Source organism: Canis aureus, chromosome 16, assembly GCF_053574225.1.
Source record: "Canis aureus isolate CA01 chromosome 16, VMU_Caureus_v.1.0, whole genome shotgun sequence".
In the NCBI taxonomy this organism is placed as follows: domain Eukaryota; kingdom Metazoa; phylum Chordata; class Mammalia; order Carnivora; family Canidae; genus Canis; species Canis aureus.
Window position 1 is genome coordinate 36,547,740 of NC_135626.1, and position 19,761 is coordinate 36,567,500.

Genomic DNA, 19,761 nt, shown 5'->3' on the forward strand with positions numbered 1-19,761 from the left:
AAGAGAATTTTAGAGTTGAACACAAGAAACTGTATGGGACTACAAAGACAAAGGGCAGATCTTACCAGAGTCTTGTAATAGTGGCATTGCAGTCATCCTCCGGTTTGTGGCAAATTCCACCCAGCCTTTCTCAGAAAGAGGACAGAGGTAGAGCAGCCAAGGGGACAATTGAAGAACAGAAAGCTGCATTTGCTTCTCAACAATGACTGGATATATATAGGAAACTCTTTGCTCATTTAGAAGCAAATGTAGGGAAGATCAAGTTGGAAAACCCATACTTGTGTCTTGCCCTCAGCCTTGCTCTTCCCCCTAAGACATTTTTGGGAGTAGGGTATCTTTTACCTTGCTCTTTTGATCAGATCTTAGTTGACTGTGTGCTTCAGAGAAATTGGCAGGGTGTGTGGGGGCAATAATAAGTTTCTGTAAGGTACTAAAGGACAGTTTAGGAATATGAAAAGTATAGGAATATGTAAATAAGAACAGCTGGCAGAAGAATTTAGAAAGCCCTGGAAGATTAGGTAGTATTGGGAAGGGAGTGAGAAAGGACAGAAATGATGGCCTCCAACTTTCTTATCATTTTTATCTATGGCAGGATCCTCGTGCAGGAAGATGATGGGATGAATTTGATTAACTCTAGGCAATTGCCTAAATACACACTTGTGTTCTTTAGGATAAAAATAAAATAGAGTCTGGTGCCTGGGAGGAAAATAGTTCTTTTTAAAAAAATATTTTATTTGAGACAGAAAGAGCACACAAGCAGAGGGGCTGGGAGGAGGGTAGGGACAGAGGGAGAGTGAGAAGCAGACTCCCTGCTGAGCAGGGGGCCCAACTCAGGGCTCCATCCCAGGACCCTGGGAATCATGACCTGAGGCAAAGGCAGATACTTAACCAACTGAGCCACCCCCCACCCCAGAAAATAGTTCTTAATTATAAAAGATCCATTATTTATAAATCTATTGAGTAGCTACATTTAAACACCTGGCTATGGAAAAGTCTATGAGTTGATACAAGGTGTTGAAAGGGTAACCTTTAAAGAAAGATGCTTGGGTGAATGGACTGCCCAGGCATAGAGAAGACTGCAAATAAAATTTTTCTTATCCATCATTCCATTCAATCCCAGGTTTAATGTGAGTGGAGGAGTGACCATTAAATAATGTCAGGGAGAGTCTTGTCTGTTCTGGGGAAGATACTTGGCATGTTAGAAAGAATATGGACATTGAGGCTTAACACCTCGTATAAATCCCACCTAAACCATTTAGCTAAAGGTCATGTGACCTTAGCAAGTTGCTTAATTGCTCTGAAACTCCGCTTCCTCATCTATAAAATAGGGGATCTGCCAGATACTGTGCTAAGTCCTTTATATGCACTATCTTATTTAATTCTCAGAACAGGGATGTGTGGGTGGCTCAGCAGTTGAGCATCTGCCTTTAGCTCAGGGCATGATCCTAGAGTCCCAGGATCGAGTCCCACATCAGGCTTCCTGCATGGAGCCTGCTTCTCCCTCTGCCTGTGTCTCTGCCTCTCTCTCTGTGTGTCTCTCATGAATAAATAAATAGAATTTAAAAATAATTATCAGAACAGCCCTACGAAATAGACACTAATAAACCCAGTTGACAGACATGGGCACTGAGGCACAAAGAGATTAAAAATTATTCAAGATTGTGCCCCTCGGGATCCCTGGGTGGCGCAGCAGTTTGGCGCCTGCCTTTGGCCCAGGGCGCGATCCTGGAGACCCAGGATCAAATCCCACGTCAGGCTCCCGGTGCATGGAGCCTGCTTCTCCCTCTGCCTGTGTCTCTGCCTCTCTCTCTCTCTCTGTGTGACTATCATAAATAAATAAAAATTAAAAAAAAAAAAAAGATTGTGCCCCTCAAGGATTCTAACTTGGTCATACTGATTCCATAGCATTCACTTTTTTAAAAGGGTGTAGCTTTTTTGAGATATAATTCACATAATATTAAGTTCATCCTTTTAAAGTATACAAGACAGTGGCTTTTAGTATATTACTGAGTTGTACACTCATCACCACTCTCTAGTTTCAGGACATTTTCATCACCCCTAATAAGAAACCCCATGCTTATTAATAGTTCTAAAGCCAATGCTCTTCATCGCTGTATTTTACCATCTCGTTGCAGTACTGTTATGAGGACTAGTGGTAATATGTGTAAGTCCTAGCATGGAACCTGGATACTAAGAAAATGTAGTTCATATTTACAATAGTGTTAATGGCAATTCTTTCCCTCACATTTCCACCCTAATTTTCTTATCGGTCTACTGTCACCTTCCTGAATGATGTTTATTAATAAAGAATGAAACATGGGGAAAATAAAACAACCCAAATAATTTATTACTTTAATGTAGAAGGAACATAAATGAAAGACTTCTTTTAATGAGCTCAAATATGATTGGAGAATGTGAGAAAGGCTTTTTATTTTTATTTTTTAATAAGACGGATTCCTTTGACAATTCAGGTCCTGCTTGCTTTAAGAACTTTTTGTCTACTTAACGTTTCACTTAAAATTACAAAGAATATTCACTGGAATCTTTGCCATGGAGCTTTTACCATTTCATTAATCAGATACTCAAAACATGATGCTGATCAGATGTTAAACAACATTAGTTTTACCTTTTAGATATGCTGACAGTCTGACGTTACGGCATTGAGCCAGCTGATTTACTTTATTATGTTTAGTTTCTCTTTTTATAAAATGAATTAATAATCAACAGTTATAGTTTAATCAAATTTGAATTACAAGGCACAATGTTTATAATTAAAAATTTATTGCTAGAAAAACATCATCATGAATATTAGAAAAATTGCTCATCATAGACCCAGAATCTAAATCAGATAAAACAATATTTAAATAAAAATTTAAGAGAGATCTTATGTATATAAATACATACAAAAAGTCAAAAAAAGTCATTTTTTGTCCAATGGTCACTCATATTACATTTGTGTTGTGATAGTGGTAAATATGGGCCAGTGAAATTTCTTGCCAGCTTGAAGATTTTTTGAGTGTTTTTATAAGTGGTATAGAGAGTTTCTGAGAAAATCATTTAGTATATTTTAACATGAAAATTTTCCACTGTGTAAATCTTAAAATCTCATGAAATGGCAAGCCTATATCCCTTGTCAAGGTAAATTTATGCCTAAAAATATAGCTTGGTGAAAATGAGTAATGCAAAGTGAAAAAAGAAATGTTATTATAAAGTCTTATTAGCTATAGATTAAAAGATTTAGAAGGCATATCAACTAATGTGTGGACCTTATTTTCATCTTGAGTCCGATAAACTATAAAAACTTGTATCTATGAGAGAATTGGAAATGTGAACACTGAATATTTTATGTCAAGAATCTACTGAAAAGCTTTTGCACAGCAAAGGAAACAATCAACAAAAAGAAAAGGCAGGGGATCCCTGGGTGGCGCAGCGGTTTGGCGCCTGCCTTTGGCCCAGGGCGCGATCCTGGAGACCCGGGATCGAATCCCATGTCGGGCTCCCGGTGCATGGAGCCTGCTTCTCCCTCTGCCTGTTGTGTCTCTGCCTCTCTCTCTCTCTGTATGACTATCATAAATAAATTAAAAAAAAAAAAGAAAGAAAAGGCAGCCTCCTGAAGACATTTGCAAATCATACATCTGATAAGGGTATTAATTCCAAAGTATATAAAGATGCAACTTAATATCCATAAAACCTCCAAGCAACCTGATTTAAAAATGGGCAGAGTGTTTAATAGACATTTTTCCAAAGAATATATATAAGATGACTAACAGGCACGTGAAAAGATGATCAACTTTACTCATCATTAGGGAAATACAAATCAAAGCCACAATGAGATATCACCTTACACCTATCAGATTGACTAGTATCAGAAAGACAAGAAATAACAAGTGTTGGCAAGGATGTGCAGAAAAGAGAACCTTTGTAACGGTCGGTGGGAACATAAATTGGTGCAGACACTATGGAAAACAGTTAGGAGGTCCTAAAAAATTAAAAACGGAACTACCATATGATCTGGCAATTCTGCTTCAGGGTGTTTATCCAAAGAAAACAAAACACCAATTCAAAGAGGTATATGCACTTCTATATTCGTTGCAGCATTATTTACAATATGGAAGATATGGAAATAAGCTAAGTGTCCATTGATGGATGAATGTTTATTTAAGACAATGAGGTATATTTATACAATGGAATATTATTCATCCACTAAAAAGAATGAAATCTTACCATTTGGGACAACATGGATGGGCCTAGAGAGCATTATGCTAAGTGAAATACGTGAGTCAGAGAAAGACAAATACCATATAGTTTTACCTATATGTAGAATCTAAAAACAAAACAAATGAACAAACAAAGCAGAAAGAGACTCACAGATACAGGAAAGAAACTGTTGGTTACCAGAGTGGCTGAAATAGGTGAAGGGTACAGACTTCCAGTAATAAAATAAATAAGTGATGGGGATGTCATATACAGCATAGGGAATATAGTCAATAATATTGTAATAACTTTGTATGGTGACAGATGCTAACTAGACTTATCATAGGATCCATTTCATAATTATATAAATATTCAATCACAATGATGTATCCTTGAAACTAATAGCTTGGATGTCAATTATACTTCAACTAAAAAATAATCTATTGTTAATTTTTTAGGTGTGACAATGGTGTTAAGCTTTTATATTTTTAAAGAGTCTTTATCTTGGAGAGATGCACACTGTGTTATTTAAAGATAAACTAATAGATATCTGACATCTATTAGTCAGAATAATATTTTGAGCACTAAAATAATAGATATTCAAAATGATATGGGAGAGGAAGAAAGAAATGGAGTGGGGATATATATGAGATAAGATGAATCATAAATTGACTCTTGTTGAAGATGGATGACGTGTATATGGGGGTTCATTACACTATTTTGCCTACTTTTGTATACATTTAAAATTCTTCATAATGCAAAGATAAAAGAAAAATAAATACATATTGAGATTAATAAAAAGTGACAATTTTTGTTAATGAGATGTAGCACATTAAACATAAAATACTTTATGTACTTTAGACACAAAAAACATTTTTAAAAAATTTCAAGTTTAATATTTTGTGATGGAAAGAGCATGAATTTTGACGTCAGACCTGAATTTGAATCCAAACTCCTCTACTTACAAACTGCATGAGCTATGGCAAGTGACATAACCTCTTCATCTACAAAATATTGCTCGCAATTCTTGTTAGCTGTAAGAAATTATAATGAGATTATGACCTCATGAAGAGAGCTTGCCACCTGATAGTCACTTACTAAAGTGGTAGCAGGTATTATTTTTATGTTTCAAAGTAGGGCTATTTGAGTAAATCCACGTATAGAACTTAAACAATATATTTCACATGTCCTCATGTAAAATTCATCCATTCCAGCTGAATCCTAGTATAAGGCCATGTACATATTTGTGAGGTTTGCACTTAAAGGATGTGTGTGGAGAAATTTTATTGGTAGGCGCTTCAAAGGTTAGATTTATGAGCTTGTTGCTCTGTAATGTCTGAGACATGTTGAATCGAAGCATAGATGTCATTTAACTTCTCGTCTCTTACTATCACATACTTGGAGCATGTAGTTATGACAGCTACAAGAAGCAAACCATTAAAGCAGCTAAGAAACACAATCTTTGCACTAAAAAAGGAGAAAAGGGTTTCCCTTTGAAGTTGAAGAGAAGTGTTTTTAAATTAATGGAGTGTACAGTGATTTTACTAAGTTTTATTTATGAAAATACTCTTTGCATTCATGCCAAAAGGTTTTAGCACAGTCGTAAGTAGGATTTATACAAAGAAACACAGCCCGAATTTATGATGTGTTTGCAACTGTAAGAAAAAGTCTGAATTTACAATATTTGTAATTTATTGTTAAATATCTTTCTATCACTATTCCCGGAATGCTAATATTTTATAAACACAAGTGTTGGTTATGAACCTAGAATATCTTAACCTATACTACTTTTTATGAAGAAATCTTCCAGAATGTTTTCTATGTTTTGGGGGGATTTTTTTTCTTTTGGGAATTTAATAGCGGGAAATGTACACAGGATGAATACTCCTGCGTTTGGCTTTAGCCCAACCTTTTAGCATCAACAATCTTGACAGCTGGTGTTGTGACTTGACTTCCTTTAGGCCTTTCCCTCTTTCCTTATTTGCTACATTTTATACAAATTAATCTGTAGAAAGTGGATATACACACAAGTTGTTTTTGAAGTTAATTACTGATTTTGATACCTTTTCAAATATTTTACTTCCTATACATCTTCTGTTTGGATTTTTTTTTTTAAGAGTGGACCCGCATATTTTGAAACTAATACACTCTTTTATAATGATCGTCAAAAAGAGTTTTTTTTTTAAGTAAAAGGACTCACTTTTTTCTTTCCAATGTTAACATTTTCTAAGATTTTTATGTTTTTTCTACATGCCCTATTCTGGAGTAAATGGTATTGAAACACAAGAAAAAGAACTGAATTTCATGCAGTTGAAGGAAGAAATCATTGGGATCATATGCTGCTGCGCTTCTGTATTCTCTACACAATACATTATGGACGAGTATTGTTTGGAAGAGCAAAGACTCCAAACAGCCTGAATGTCCAGCATTAGGGGACTAGTTTAATAAATTATGTCACATTCATTTAATGGAATGCTACAAATAGGTTAAAAGAACATAATACATATATATGTGTAACATGTAAAGCTCTCCAAGGCATATTGTTAAGTGAAAAGGCAATTTAGACACACAGTGTACAGTTTGTTTCTGTGTGTGTATAAATACAGGCCTTGCATATGTGCTTGCTTTTATTTATGTACAGAATATTTTTGGAAGGATACATATGAGTCTGTTAACAATGGTAACATCTGCTAAGGAGGATATCTATATGAGGGGGTGAGAGAAGCTTCATTATATATATCCTTTGGTACTGTTTGAATTTTCACCATGTGCATGTATGATTTTTTAACTAAAATTGGTTAAAATGAAAAATGAGATAAAGCAATAGGTACTGATATGGAAGAACCAGAAAGATAAATGAATAGGAGGAAAAGGCAGAATATAGAACTGGACAAATGCTACCATTTGTTTAAAAAATACCACTAACACAGACATTTGTTATATTTAGATAGAAAATTTATATAACACCCCCCCCCCAAAAAAAAAAACCTCACAATGGTTGCCTCGGGAGAGAAGAACCAAGAGAAGGGAAGGAAGATGAGTTTTCATGATATACCTTCTTGTAATGGTATAATATATATGATTTTTTTATGTGGTATATGTATATAATTTTTGCTCTGGGCATGCTTAACTTTTTAAAAAATCTAATAAACAAGTTTACTATAGTTAACAATACTGTATTGTATGTGTGGAAGTTGCCTAGAGTAGAACTTAAAAGTTCTCATCATAAGAAAAAGAAAATTGTAGCTATGTGAGGTGGTGAATTCTGAGTACACTTATTTTGGTGATCATTACACAGTATAATAAGATCCCTATGTTGCATCTAAAACTAATACAATAATATATGTCAATGATATCTCAGTAAAACTGGGAGCAAAAAAGAAGCTTATAAAAAAACTACATTTAGCACAGTAGTGAGCTCCTTTTCAGTAGAATCATGATTTGATAGCTTCATATCTACTCAAGGTTGTTGTTTTTTTTCTCTATCTCTCCTTATTTGTTTTTTACATATGAATTTATAGGCAAGATCCTGATGATGGTAAAAAATGACTGCATTCATTGTTGTTTAGTGGTTGAGGGCCAGCAATATATAGATGTACTGAGTTGATTTATCACTTAAAAGAGAATTTAAAAACATGATAAAGTAGTATCGTGTAATACCCATGGTCACCAATAAAGAATGCCTTTCTGTTCCTTTTTTTAATAAATATTTTATTTATTTGAGAGAGAGACAGAGATAGCAAGAGAGCATGAGTAGGGAGGAGAGGGAGAAACAGACTCCCCATGGGGCTCAATGCAGGGCTCCATCTCCAGACCCTGGGATCATGACCTGAGCTGAAGGAAGATGCTTAACCTACTGAGCCACCCAGCTGCCCCACAAAGAATACCTTTTTACTTTATCTTGGTCTTTTTTTTCCATATGTGGTAATTAAAAGTTCATGAAAGTTCATGTTTTATGTAAATGGCAGAGAAAATAACTGGTAAATAAATGAGTGCTTTAAGTTTCATTAATCTGGGAACTTGTGTTGAGGGAAAAAACTGAATAAATGATTTTTCCTAGAGAGTATTATCCCTGGACTAATTAATACAGAAAATCAGGTAAGGAGTATAGTTTCCAAACAGAGAATTTTGTCATAAGAATTAATCTACTTCAGAAATTCTCCTTCTACTGACTTTTCATGTTCTGGACACAAAATATTGAGAGAAATGTGTAATGTATGGTTAATTTGAATACAAAGCTTTTTGGTTTTCTACTTAAACCTTTTGTGAGTAAATATGTTAAGTCTTTGGGTTTGAAGGCCAGTGAATTTGTTTGATTTTTTGGAAGCATAATAAGATGATGGTTGATTCAAATTATAAAGCATTACTTTTCACTGTGCTTCCCATCAACACATACTTCTCTCAGAAATTTGTTTAATAGTTATCGCTTACCAGTATGGCTAGAGTATCACTAATTCAGGAAAGAAATGGTTTAGTTATGGACAAGAGGGATTTATATGATATCAAAATGAAGCTTACAATTACTGCTGACTCTTGTGAGGCAAAGAGTAACAGAATCAATCTTCGAACCTACCCTTATCAGATGACATGTATTTACACAAACTTGCCAGCCTGAAACAGTTCTTGATCATAATTCATGTCCATAAGAAATTTCCTAAACTTAAAATGCAATACCACTTATCCTCCTTAAGATTTGTGCACTTTCCTCATGTTAGTGATATACTAATAAAAAAGGAAAAATAAATTTTAGAAATAGGGAAATGCTCTTCCATGTGAAACTTCTGTCCCAAAAGAGACCAAACATTGAATGGAATTGTTGACAGTGAGAGATTTTGGTTGTTGGTGGTGTTGTTACATGTTGTTTTCGTACGTGGACAGGAATCCCAGTTTGAGGTGAGGTAGGCACAAGGAGGCTGAATCTTGTCACTGTCTATCATTACAGATTTTGTGGTATTGGGGGCTGTATTACTCTGCTAGAGTAACCTCTTCAGAGGTAACCTGAAGAGAAGTAACCTCTTACCAGAGAAGTAACCTCTTCAGGGTGTTAAAAGTTGTTTCACGTATTCAGGCCTGCTAATTTTACCCATAATCTTTTCTTTATTTTATGTTGTTTTATTTTTACTCTTTGGACTTCTGTAAAACTTTTTTTATGTCTACCCTTAGCCTGTAAATTCCATAGTTCTTTTTTTTTTTTAAGATTTTATTTATTTATTTGATAAAGAGAGAGGGAATGCATGAGTGAGAGGAGGAGCAGGGGGAGAGGGAGAGAGCATCTTAAGCAGACTCTGTGCTAAGCTCAGAGTCCGACCTGGGGCTTAGTCCCACAACCCCGAGATCATGACCTGAGCCAAAATCAAAAGTCAGGCACTCAACTGACTGAGCCATCCGGATGCCCCTAGGTCATGTATACAATTGGCCTTACAGTTTCTCTCAAGAAGAGATGTTAATAAACTAATTGGAGTATAACTGATCTTAGAATGCCTCAGAACTGGAAGTGGGTGCTAAAATCTACTACAATTTGTTATTTGAGAGAAAAGAACAAAAAAGATGGGAGGAGAGAGCAAGATGAACCAGTAGTAATAAAATTACTATATTCGTGTGTAATTATATGTATATATATTAAAGATTTATCTATTAGAGAAAGCATGAGCAGGAGGGGCAGAGGGAGAGGAAGAGAGAATCTCAAGCAGAGTCCCCACTGAGTGCCAAACCCAACATGGGCTCAATCTCACAATCCTGAGATCAGGACCTGAGCCAAAATCAAGAGTCGAGTCACTCAACCGACTGCACCACCCAGACACCTCATGTAATTTTATATATATATATATTAGGTATATATATATTTTTAGGCATTTTCTTACTGTGAGACTTAAATCATGATGGTACCAGAAGGGAAGTACATTCTTTAATTAAGTCAGGTCAAAGCTGTATTTGGGTTTGGAGTATGTTGGCTCATTTTATATGAGGCAGAGTCAGAAATACCCAGAATGCAAGAAAATCAGAGGGTGCTGGAAAAAAAATTTAACTTATTGATCTGACAAAATAAAAACTTGTACTAAATTTTGTAAACATGAAATCCATGCCAAAAAATGTTGTTTTAAAAATCACTGCAACAATAATACTACTACAGTAAATTTACAGTAAATTTGTATCCCAGCTCTTTCTTCACGAAATCACTGACCACATTTGTCTTTGTTGATTAGTTCCATACCTAATGGAACTACTGGTATTACTACTATTTATAATAATTAATACTTTTGATTATAGATTTACCTTACTGAAGTAGAGAAAAAACACTAATTAATAGCATGTGTCATAAATTCAAGTCATTGGCTGTCATTCAGTATGCTTTGTCTTTGAGTAATGATCGTAATTTATAAGGTGTACAGACTTGGAGACTGTACAGCTCAGTGGATTAGAACAAGACCTTAGTAATAAGACTAGGTGGGGTCAAAGCCAGCTCTACCACTTATGAGTCACTTATGTGACTTTGGGTAAGTTATATAATCTTTGTGTATCCATTTCTTTCTTTTTTTTTTAAGATTTTATTTATTTAGTCATGAGAGACACAGAAAGGCAGAGACAAAGATAGCAGGAAAAGCAGCCTCCTTGCAGGGAGCCTGATGTGGAACTCAATCTTGGACTCAGGATTGCACCCTCACTGAAGGCAGACGCTTGACCGCTGAGCCACCCAGGCGTCCCTGTGTCTCAATTTCTTTATCTGCAACTTTGAGAATTAAATGACATAGTATATGAAGAGTCTTGACCTAGAGCCTGTGCCCAGTACTATTTCAGTAAGCTGTAATGGTTTTATTATTGCTATAACTGACTTTCTCCTGTAAGTCAAAACATGTTGAGAATTCAGTTGAATAGCTTCATAATAAGAATTAAACATTGAGAGAGAGTACAGTGGTCCAAGGAAGACAGAACTATGAACCCATAGTTCTAGGTTATGATTGCCTGGTTGACATATGATAAATGCACTTATTTTACAATGTATTTATTCATATATACCAAAAACTTAAGTTTGCATGTTTTGAATTCTGTCAAAATCTCATTACTATTCTAAATATTCTAACTCGGCAGACTCCATTTTAGTACCAGTTGAACAATAGCAGTGGGATGCTGACAGGCTATAATTTGCCTTATGCAGTGTGTGTTGTCACATATACAATTATCTGGTTTATATTTGTTGCTGCCAGCCCTCCAGTTTGTTAACATCCAGGAATTGTACCCTGTATAAAACCTAAAAAGGGTTAAAAAAAAAACCTTAGCATTTTCAGGTGGGGGAGGGGTAGGAACAGAAGGGTTCACTTGGTGGCTACCTTTTCTTTTTCTTTTCTTTTTCTTTTTTAAGAACTAAGATGATGCTATACACTGCAGCCCACCCTACTGGTCAAAATGAAAAACTGCATCATGAAGGACCACTTTTCTGAAGGAGGGGGAAAAACTTTTCAGTTGGTTCCCAGGGGCATTTTCTGTCCAAGCCCCCCACTGACAGATGTAATTCTTTTGGAAATATTTTTAAGCTGTGCTACTCTCAGTTGTTGGATTCACAGGTGTCATAGTGATTGTGCTATAAGCATCTAATCAATTTTATTCCACTTCTGATCATTTAGACTGTGCTCTTCTCGGCAATCATAACCTAAAGGTTCTTGAGAAATCTGTTATTCTTAGCATAATGAAAATAATACAATTAGTAAACAGTATTATGAGCTAAAAAATAACTTAACCTTAGGCTCAATTTATTTCTTGTACATTTAAGATCTCATTGAGGCAACTTTTTACAAGAAAGATAAATGGAAACTTTCTTTACCTGGCCTATCATTTGTTCTGTAGACTTAATGACATTCAGTACTATTATACTCACTGCCAGGGCCTTGGGAGGAAGAAAGAATATTTATACATTGAGTTATAGCCAGATGTAGGAGGAGGAGAAAAAGAGATGGGTTGGAAGTCAGAATGTAGAGAATGGAGAAGAATTTGAGACCTTCACAACACGTGGATTAATCACAAGAACTAACCACGCAAATCCAAATGGATATTTAGAAATCAGTGAAGCCTCTAAGATGTTCCGTGGGAAACACATATATTTTCTAATGCATGAGTATGTGCAAAATGTTATCTAATTTATAATAGAAGTGTTGACAGGACTTTAGCTTTGGTGTTGCAAATGGACTCCATAACATATTTACATGGAAGGAACATTTCACATATATGGGCACATATGTACCCAACCTATTTCTGTAGTTGATGTTATATTCAATAACTTAGGTGAATGGTTATAATAAAGAATAATAAGCTGCAGTTTTTCCAATCTTACCTTAGTTCAGCTTTGGGAACTACATTACTATTAAATTGGTCTATGAAAACCTGGCAGTATTAATGCTTTCAAGCATGAAAACTAACTGTATTTGGATCAGGGACCTTTATTTATAGCATTTTATTTAGAATTTATTAGTTTAAGGAGGGAGCTGTGTGTCTCATGGGTTCTTAAATATTAAATAGAGTCAGAAGTCGTGTGTTGCCTTCTAATAGCAACAATAAAAACAAAAGCCAAAAATTGTCGATAATTCTACATTAATTTCAGTTTCCTTATTTTATCCAGAGATACTTGGTGAAGTGATAGCAAACCCTGGTAATTTTGAACCACGCCATAGAAACAGTTGGTTGCAGATGTGAAAAAAGTATTTATAACATAGCTCACGATTAATTAGAAGTAAAAGATGATGGCTTCATACTAACATGGAAAAACATTTGGGCCTTTATATACTGAATAAGCTAACATATATTTCTGTTTTATCTATTTGTTACCGTCATGTTACTTTTTATGCTTAAACTGCTTTCCATCTTTTTTTGATTACTTTGGTGAAGATATCCTTATGGTCTGTTTTTGTTCCTAAATAGTACCTGTAAGTTCAGAATCAGATGGGTTTGCTGTGAGTCAAAATAGCTACAAGGGGAATATCATCATGGTTCATTCCCCCCCCCCGCCCTATTTTATTTGGAATTGAATTAGGAAATGAAAGTTTTTAGCAGTTTAATTCACTTCTCCATAAAGTTTATGGAGCAGCAACAGCTGGTTGAATCCATGGCAGAAAAAAAGCCAACTTCTAGTGGCCAAGCTATTGTTTCAGAATTAAGGGGGAAAACTCATTAACTGTTAATGAAAACACTGGGAATAAAAACAAATAGCACGGAAGCCCTAGCAAATAATTACCTCACACCTGACACAAAGCTGCTTTATATTTTTGCTCCAAATGTCAGAAATTCCCAACTTATCATTCTATGGAGCATGAATGAAATTGAGTTTGATTCTCAGGAAAGAACAATAGAGAAATCATCCCCCTTATAGGCTCCTCAGTATGATACTCAGTGGAGAACCTGCCATTGACTATACTAAGGAGTGTATCTAGCGCCCAATTCTTATGACACTTAGGATAGAGGAGCAAATTACTAGCTAATAGCAGATGAACCCTTGGTATAGTTTCCCCAGATCTTGTTTAGAAATACAAATAAATGGGACCAGAGGTAGTGGATGTGATTAATGGAGATATTGTGTGTTAGAATATATATCTGTATAGAAATATATTGATTCTGAGCAAGTTGCAATGGGAAAGTGTGTCTCTAGTGGCAAGGGGTCTTGCTTGTGAGAAAGCCACTCTAAGCAATGGAGTTCTAAGCCCTAATTGTAGAGCTGCTGAATGGAAGTGTCTGTCACTATAGTTTGTGATCATTTATGTCTGATCCCACTGGACTATGGTAGTGGCCTCTTGCAACTGTGATTCTCAGAGCTGCAGATGAATCCAGCGATCACTTGCGGTTATGCTTTAAGGAAAAATGATGTTCTAAACTTAAACAAATCCAAAATGACCACAGTAATTGCTGGTTCTCCTATAAAACTTTTCACCCATGCATCTTGAGTAGTTGTAATCATTTTAATTACATGGGAGTGTCTATTTATATAGTGTTATAGGCTTTTTTCTATGTGTGCCCAAGGGAGTTGGGCCACTTGATGTGACACTAAAAACACTTATAGCAACATTTCCATCATCAGGAACTAATTATGCTTGGATGTATAACATATTTTTTAATGTTTCCCCCACCACAACCATTTTTAGTACTAACCCACGCTCTGTTTTTGCTGCCTTGAGCTGTATACCTTTGTTATTGTATACTTTACAAAGGCATGGTCTTATATTTGGCACAGGGATGGCTGTTAAAAGCCCACCTTATGTTGAGAAACCATAGGAAACACAAGTGAAGTTACTTTTTCATCTGAAGTTGATACATTTAATGCTAAAGCGAGGCAGGTATTTTGGATGAGATTTTTTAAATGGAAACTCTAAATGCAATTAAATTGGATCCTGAAACAGAAAAAAGACATTAGTGGAAAAACTGGTGAAATCCAAATAAAGTCTATAGTTTAGTTAATAGCAATGTACCAATGTTAATTTCTTTGTTTTGATAGAAATACCATAGTTATGTAAGAAGTTGGGGGAAATTAGGTGAAGGGTATATGGGAACTCTCTGTAAGGTCTTTGTAATATTTTCAGTAAAATTATTCCAAAATAAAATGTTCATTAAAGTACAGCAAAACAAAGTCCCTCCTGACTGGCATATTAAAAAAAAGCCTGGAATGCTGGAATATATGAGTAATTTTGTCAAATTTCTGAAGCAAGCAGAAAACCTTGAGTCTAGAACAATAGTTGAGAAATAATATTTAGTATACCTACAAATGTTAAGTTTTGCTTGACAATCCAAACTACTTCTTTTTTTAAAATGGATTTTGGTCTGGCTCAAAAATTTAAAATTCCTTTAACCTCACAGTTCACTTTCGGGTTACCTGCCAAGCAGTCCATTTAGATTGTTTTGGTAATATAATTTCAGTGGATTTGCAAATTCCACTGATGTAAAATTTGAGTGCTTTAACCCTCAGTCCAGTATTTGAGAATTTTTCTAGTTATAAGGGAAATTTCACAGTAATACTATAAGCATAACTATAATAAGCTTTGTATCCTGATCAGTAGCCTAATAAAGGAGAGCATTTGTTCAGGCTCTGGACAACAACTGCTGTGTGAGGCTGTTGTTTGTTGTTGTTGTTTGTTGTTTTTAACTTTTCTTTTCCACAATAAACCCCATACTTTATTTCTAAAGTCCTTTGTCTGCAGGTGTTCAACTCCGTTATGGACAAGCTACCTACCATTGAGCATTCATAGAAGAGACTAGATATGATCATCTAATTTATTGAAAGAGAAGGCTACCGCCATTCTCTTTGTATCATTTTATATCCTCCCTATCCTTCCAGTTTAATTGTAGGAAATAAACCTTTAAAGTGAGGCAATACAGATTCTATGTAGGTTGTTTGGTTTCACTGCTCCCTCGTTGAAATCCAGGGCCAAAACTCTACAGTGTTTACTGAGATTAGCATTGGTGATTTCCTTTGGAAATTAGTATTTGAGATAATATTAAATTCAGTTGAAAATCTCCTTTTCATGTTTGTGAAATGAACTGAGCAGCTGTTGGTGTCCTTTTATCAGCAGACTGTACCTCTGTTTGGGGGATTTTAAGGAAAGCCATTTGCAATGCAGAGCCTTTTCTTCCGGTTTCTGAATGATCGAACATCTTCCGTCTGAACCTTTTAAAGTATCATGATAGCATGGGCCACTTCTACAAAATATAATCCAATGTATGTTGAAAACACCCAAAAGGGATTAGTACTGTTTTAATTGCATAATTCAGTATTGCATATACATTACCTTTCATCAAAGCCATTTTACAGAACAAATATTACCTTCTTAGGGCTTTTAGAAATCCTAAGAGGTTGGTTGCATAGGCTGTAAACTAGAATTATAAAGAGAGAACTTTCTTAAGATTTCAAAACAAGTAGTGATTTAAATTAGAATAGGATCCAGCAAAATCTAAGTTCTCTCTGTTTTTAAGTCTTTTACTTTTCAGAGAAGGAAAGAATATTGACCTGTTACATTGTATTATAAATAGATTAACTCTTTGTGTGATTTATTCTATTCTATTTGGAAATATAAGGAGAAACAGGTGTTCAGGGTAAAGGTTGCAATTAACGGAAGACATTATATATGAATACATATTTATATAGCTATATTTTCATTTGAAGTGTGATTGAGAAGTTTCTCTCTGGGTGGCAAGAGGTCTCCCTACTCTATGGTAAAAGTTTCTAAGTCTAGTTAGTTGAGTGGAAAATTTCCCATCGGGGTAAGTTAGTTCTTATTTATCTGTTTCTTATATGTTAATGAATAGCTACCATGTCTATCAAGTAAAAGATATATCTTTTGGGGGAGGGCAGGGATGAATATCAGAAGAAATCTACAAAAACCTTTATAAAGATGTCCAAAGTATGACCTTATTTTCCTTCTTTTTTGTCCCTCAGGTGGAGACCAAGCCGAAAGTTACCTTGGACAGGACAGCTCTGATGATAACCATAGTGGAACTCATGGCCTGCCTCTCACATCAGATGCACCTTTTTTGCCTGATTATCAGGATGAGGGTGAGTGCCATCTTCCCAGATTTTGAGTTGGTTATGCTTTGTTACTTTTTGTCTTGGTGTCTTTGCCTTTTGTCATTTTGAACCAAGCAGGCTTCAGTGTGTTTTCTGTATTGGTAATCACTAGTTTGAGAAAAAAAAAAAAAAAAAGCTATTAGTTTCACTGTGGTGCTGAACCTTCTAGGTAATTCAATACTTCTGAAGCTAATGTATTTAGGGAAACACTAATTCCATACTGGAGCAGGAAGACATCATTATTGATCTTTTTATAAGAACTGTACTCAAAAGCTAAGAGGGCATCTTAAGATTGCAGGGCCCCTAGTTCACCATCTTTCAGATTTCTTAGTTTCACAGAGTTGCATGAGAACTAGAGCTTTCATTTAGTGATTATTGGATTATTGATTTATTGTGGATTATTTGAGACCCTTGAGCTCATTATACCATAATAAGATTCAATTTTTATCCATGCTTCTCGCATATCCCTCTCTGACCATATTGGTGTTGTTCAAGGGGAAAGGGAAGCCACAAGAACCACAATGTAAATCTTCCTGGAGCATTAATTTTACTTGAAGATTTGGGAATGGGAGGAGTTAAATAATTCAACTGTTATAAACATTACTTTTATATTAAAAACACATTGATATGCAATGGAGCAGGGTGTAAAACATACATGAATTTTTAAGATACATGAATATAAAAATTTTGGCTTGGTGGCTGCCTGTTTCTGGCTCAGGCTCAGATATCCCAAGGGTGGGGTTCACTGTGCCTCTTCTGGCATCTGGCCACTTGAACAGACGGTTTGATCATCACTGATGCACATGGTTATCTTACCAAAGTCTCTCTTGTGCCTTTTCGGTAGGGGAAAAAGGTAGACACGCTACTAAATGGAATATTAAATTGGAAGCATATTATTCACTTAGGGATTCGGAGTAGAGTTGGTAAACTACTCCTTATTTCTCTTTATTAGCCTGTAATCTTTCAATTTATTTTTCTTTCAAATTTCTCTCTTTGAAATGCGACTGGCATTTTGCAGGAGTTCATAATCCCTAATTCCTTTCTCTTTTTAACTTATCCACTAATTCTTTTCTTTCTTAAATTTTTATTTAAATTCCAGTTAGCATACAGTGTAATATTAGTTGTTCATTAATTCTTATTTCATTTAGCCCTTTTGGAGATTCAGATTTTCTCCTTTTCATTGAATTAATAACCTCCACATCAGAGCTATAGATTCAATCATACAGAAGCATTCTATTTTACTTGAGCTTTTTTTAGAAATTGGGCCTTGCAATTTAGGATCTGTATACTGATTCAAGTATACGCTAAAAACATTGTTTGGACTGCAAGCTTAATAATTACACTGGTAGTTTATTAATAATTTTAGAAAATTAACAGTGCAAAACCAACCTTTCATTTGTTTTTGATTAATCCAATGCCTAACAGAATTAGAACAATAGTACCTCATTAATCCATAGGTCACTTATTTGGTATTTTCAACTTTCTCAGACACAGCTGAGAACACAATAAGTAAGCCAAAAGGACCTCTAAGAGGAAATGGATGTTCCTGAGTGCTGTGTTAACACTTCTGTACTATATTCTTCGAAATCCCCTGGGGCCTTGGCTGGGGATTCCTCTTTTTACACATTTCTAACCATTACAGTGTTTTGATTTCTCAAACCCACAGTAGGATGAAACATCAAATTTAGAAGAAGGGGTACTTTAGAGGCATCAATTAACAAATAATACTGAGGTGAGAAACAGGGAAACAACTAAAAATTTATACAGAAAACAGAATTGGCAAACAAAACAAAAATTTATATAGGAACCCAAAAACATAGGAGTCTGAGGGCATATCATATTGCAAGAGAAACTAAAAGCTCAGTACCTTTAATAAAGTAAAACTTTTCAGCTAGCATTTATCTATTCATGAGAGACGCAGAGGCAGAGACACAGGCAGAGGGAGAAGCAGGATCCATGCAGGGAACCCGACGCGGGACTCGATCCGGGGACTCTGGGACCACGCCCTGGGCCGAAGGTGGCACTAAACTGCTGAGCCACCGGGGCTGCCCTCAGCTAGCATTTATTAAGCGCTTAAAAGTTTTTATTTAAATTCCAGTTAGTTAACATGCAGTGTAATAGTGGTTTCAGGTGAGCAGCCCGAGTTCAACACTTCTAAATAATATCCAGTGCTCATCAGGACAAGGTGCACTCCTTAATCCCCTTTACCTAGTTCACACGTGCTCCAACCCACCTGCCCTCTGGTAACCATCAGTTTGTTCTCTGTAGATGAGTCTGTTTCTTGGTTTCTCTCTCTCTCTCTCTCTCCTTGCCATATGCAACAACATGGATGGAATGAACTAGAGACTATTATGCTAAGCAAAATAAGTCAGATACCATATGATTTCACTCATATGTGGAATTTAAGAAACAAAACAAACGAACAGGGGGGAAAAAGAGAAAGGGAGATAATATTTAAACATGAGTTTCTACAAAGCATTGACACCAGCACAGTACCAGAGTGCCTGATGTATAGTGGGCACGATAAATATTTATTTCCTTACCCTAAATAATAAAGTTACATACATTTCCTGTGCAACTAAGGAGAAGGTTATAAAGATGTCAAAATTTTCAGTAGACATTCTATCCTGTTTAACTAGATTTTACTATTATTGAGAGCAGTAACACTTGATACGCTACTTATTATTTTAACAAATACTTATTTAGAGATTACAAGGTAATAGCATGGCACTGTGCTTAGCAGTAAGGAAATATGCAGTAAAAACATCAGACACAGTCCCTGTCCTCATGGGGCTTATTACCATCTCATTGCAAAAACACACTAATTATCAACTAGACAAATGAACAAATATAAAGTCAGTGTCTTCACTTTCTGTTGGGATAACTAAGGTGATCCTTTAGGAAGAAAAGATATTCTTTAACTTTTTTTTGTAGTGACAGTTATTTTAGACTTCTGGAATTTTATCTTTATTCGAAAATGAAAGATCACTGTTAAAATATTTCAGCTTTGTTGCATTCCACCTCCAGCCAGA

The 19,761-nt window shown here is 35.4% G+C and overlaps 1 protein-coding gene across 2 annotated transcripts in view; it reads left to right on the top strand.

The window, feature by feature from the left end:
* The window catches only part of SKAP1 (src kinase associated phosphoprotein 1), a 286,257-nt gene that overhangs the window by 65,342 nt on the left and 201,154 nt on the right, over positions 1-19,761 (top strand). For both annotated transcript variants that reach the window (XR_013354516.1, XM_077852923.1), the window contains exon 4: positions 16,601-16,717. Coding sequence is in view for 1 of the 2 variants with exons in the window: in XM_077852923.1 (XP_077709049.1) it covers positions 16,601-16,717 (117 nt within the window). In the remaining variant the exon portion in view is untranslated. The remainder of the gene's footprint in view (positions 1-16,600; positions 16,718-19,761) is intronic.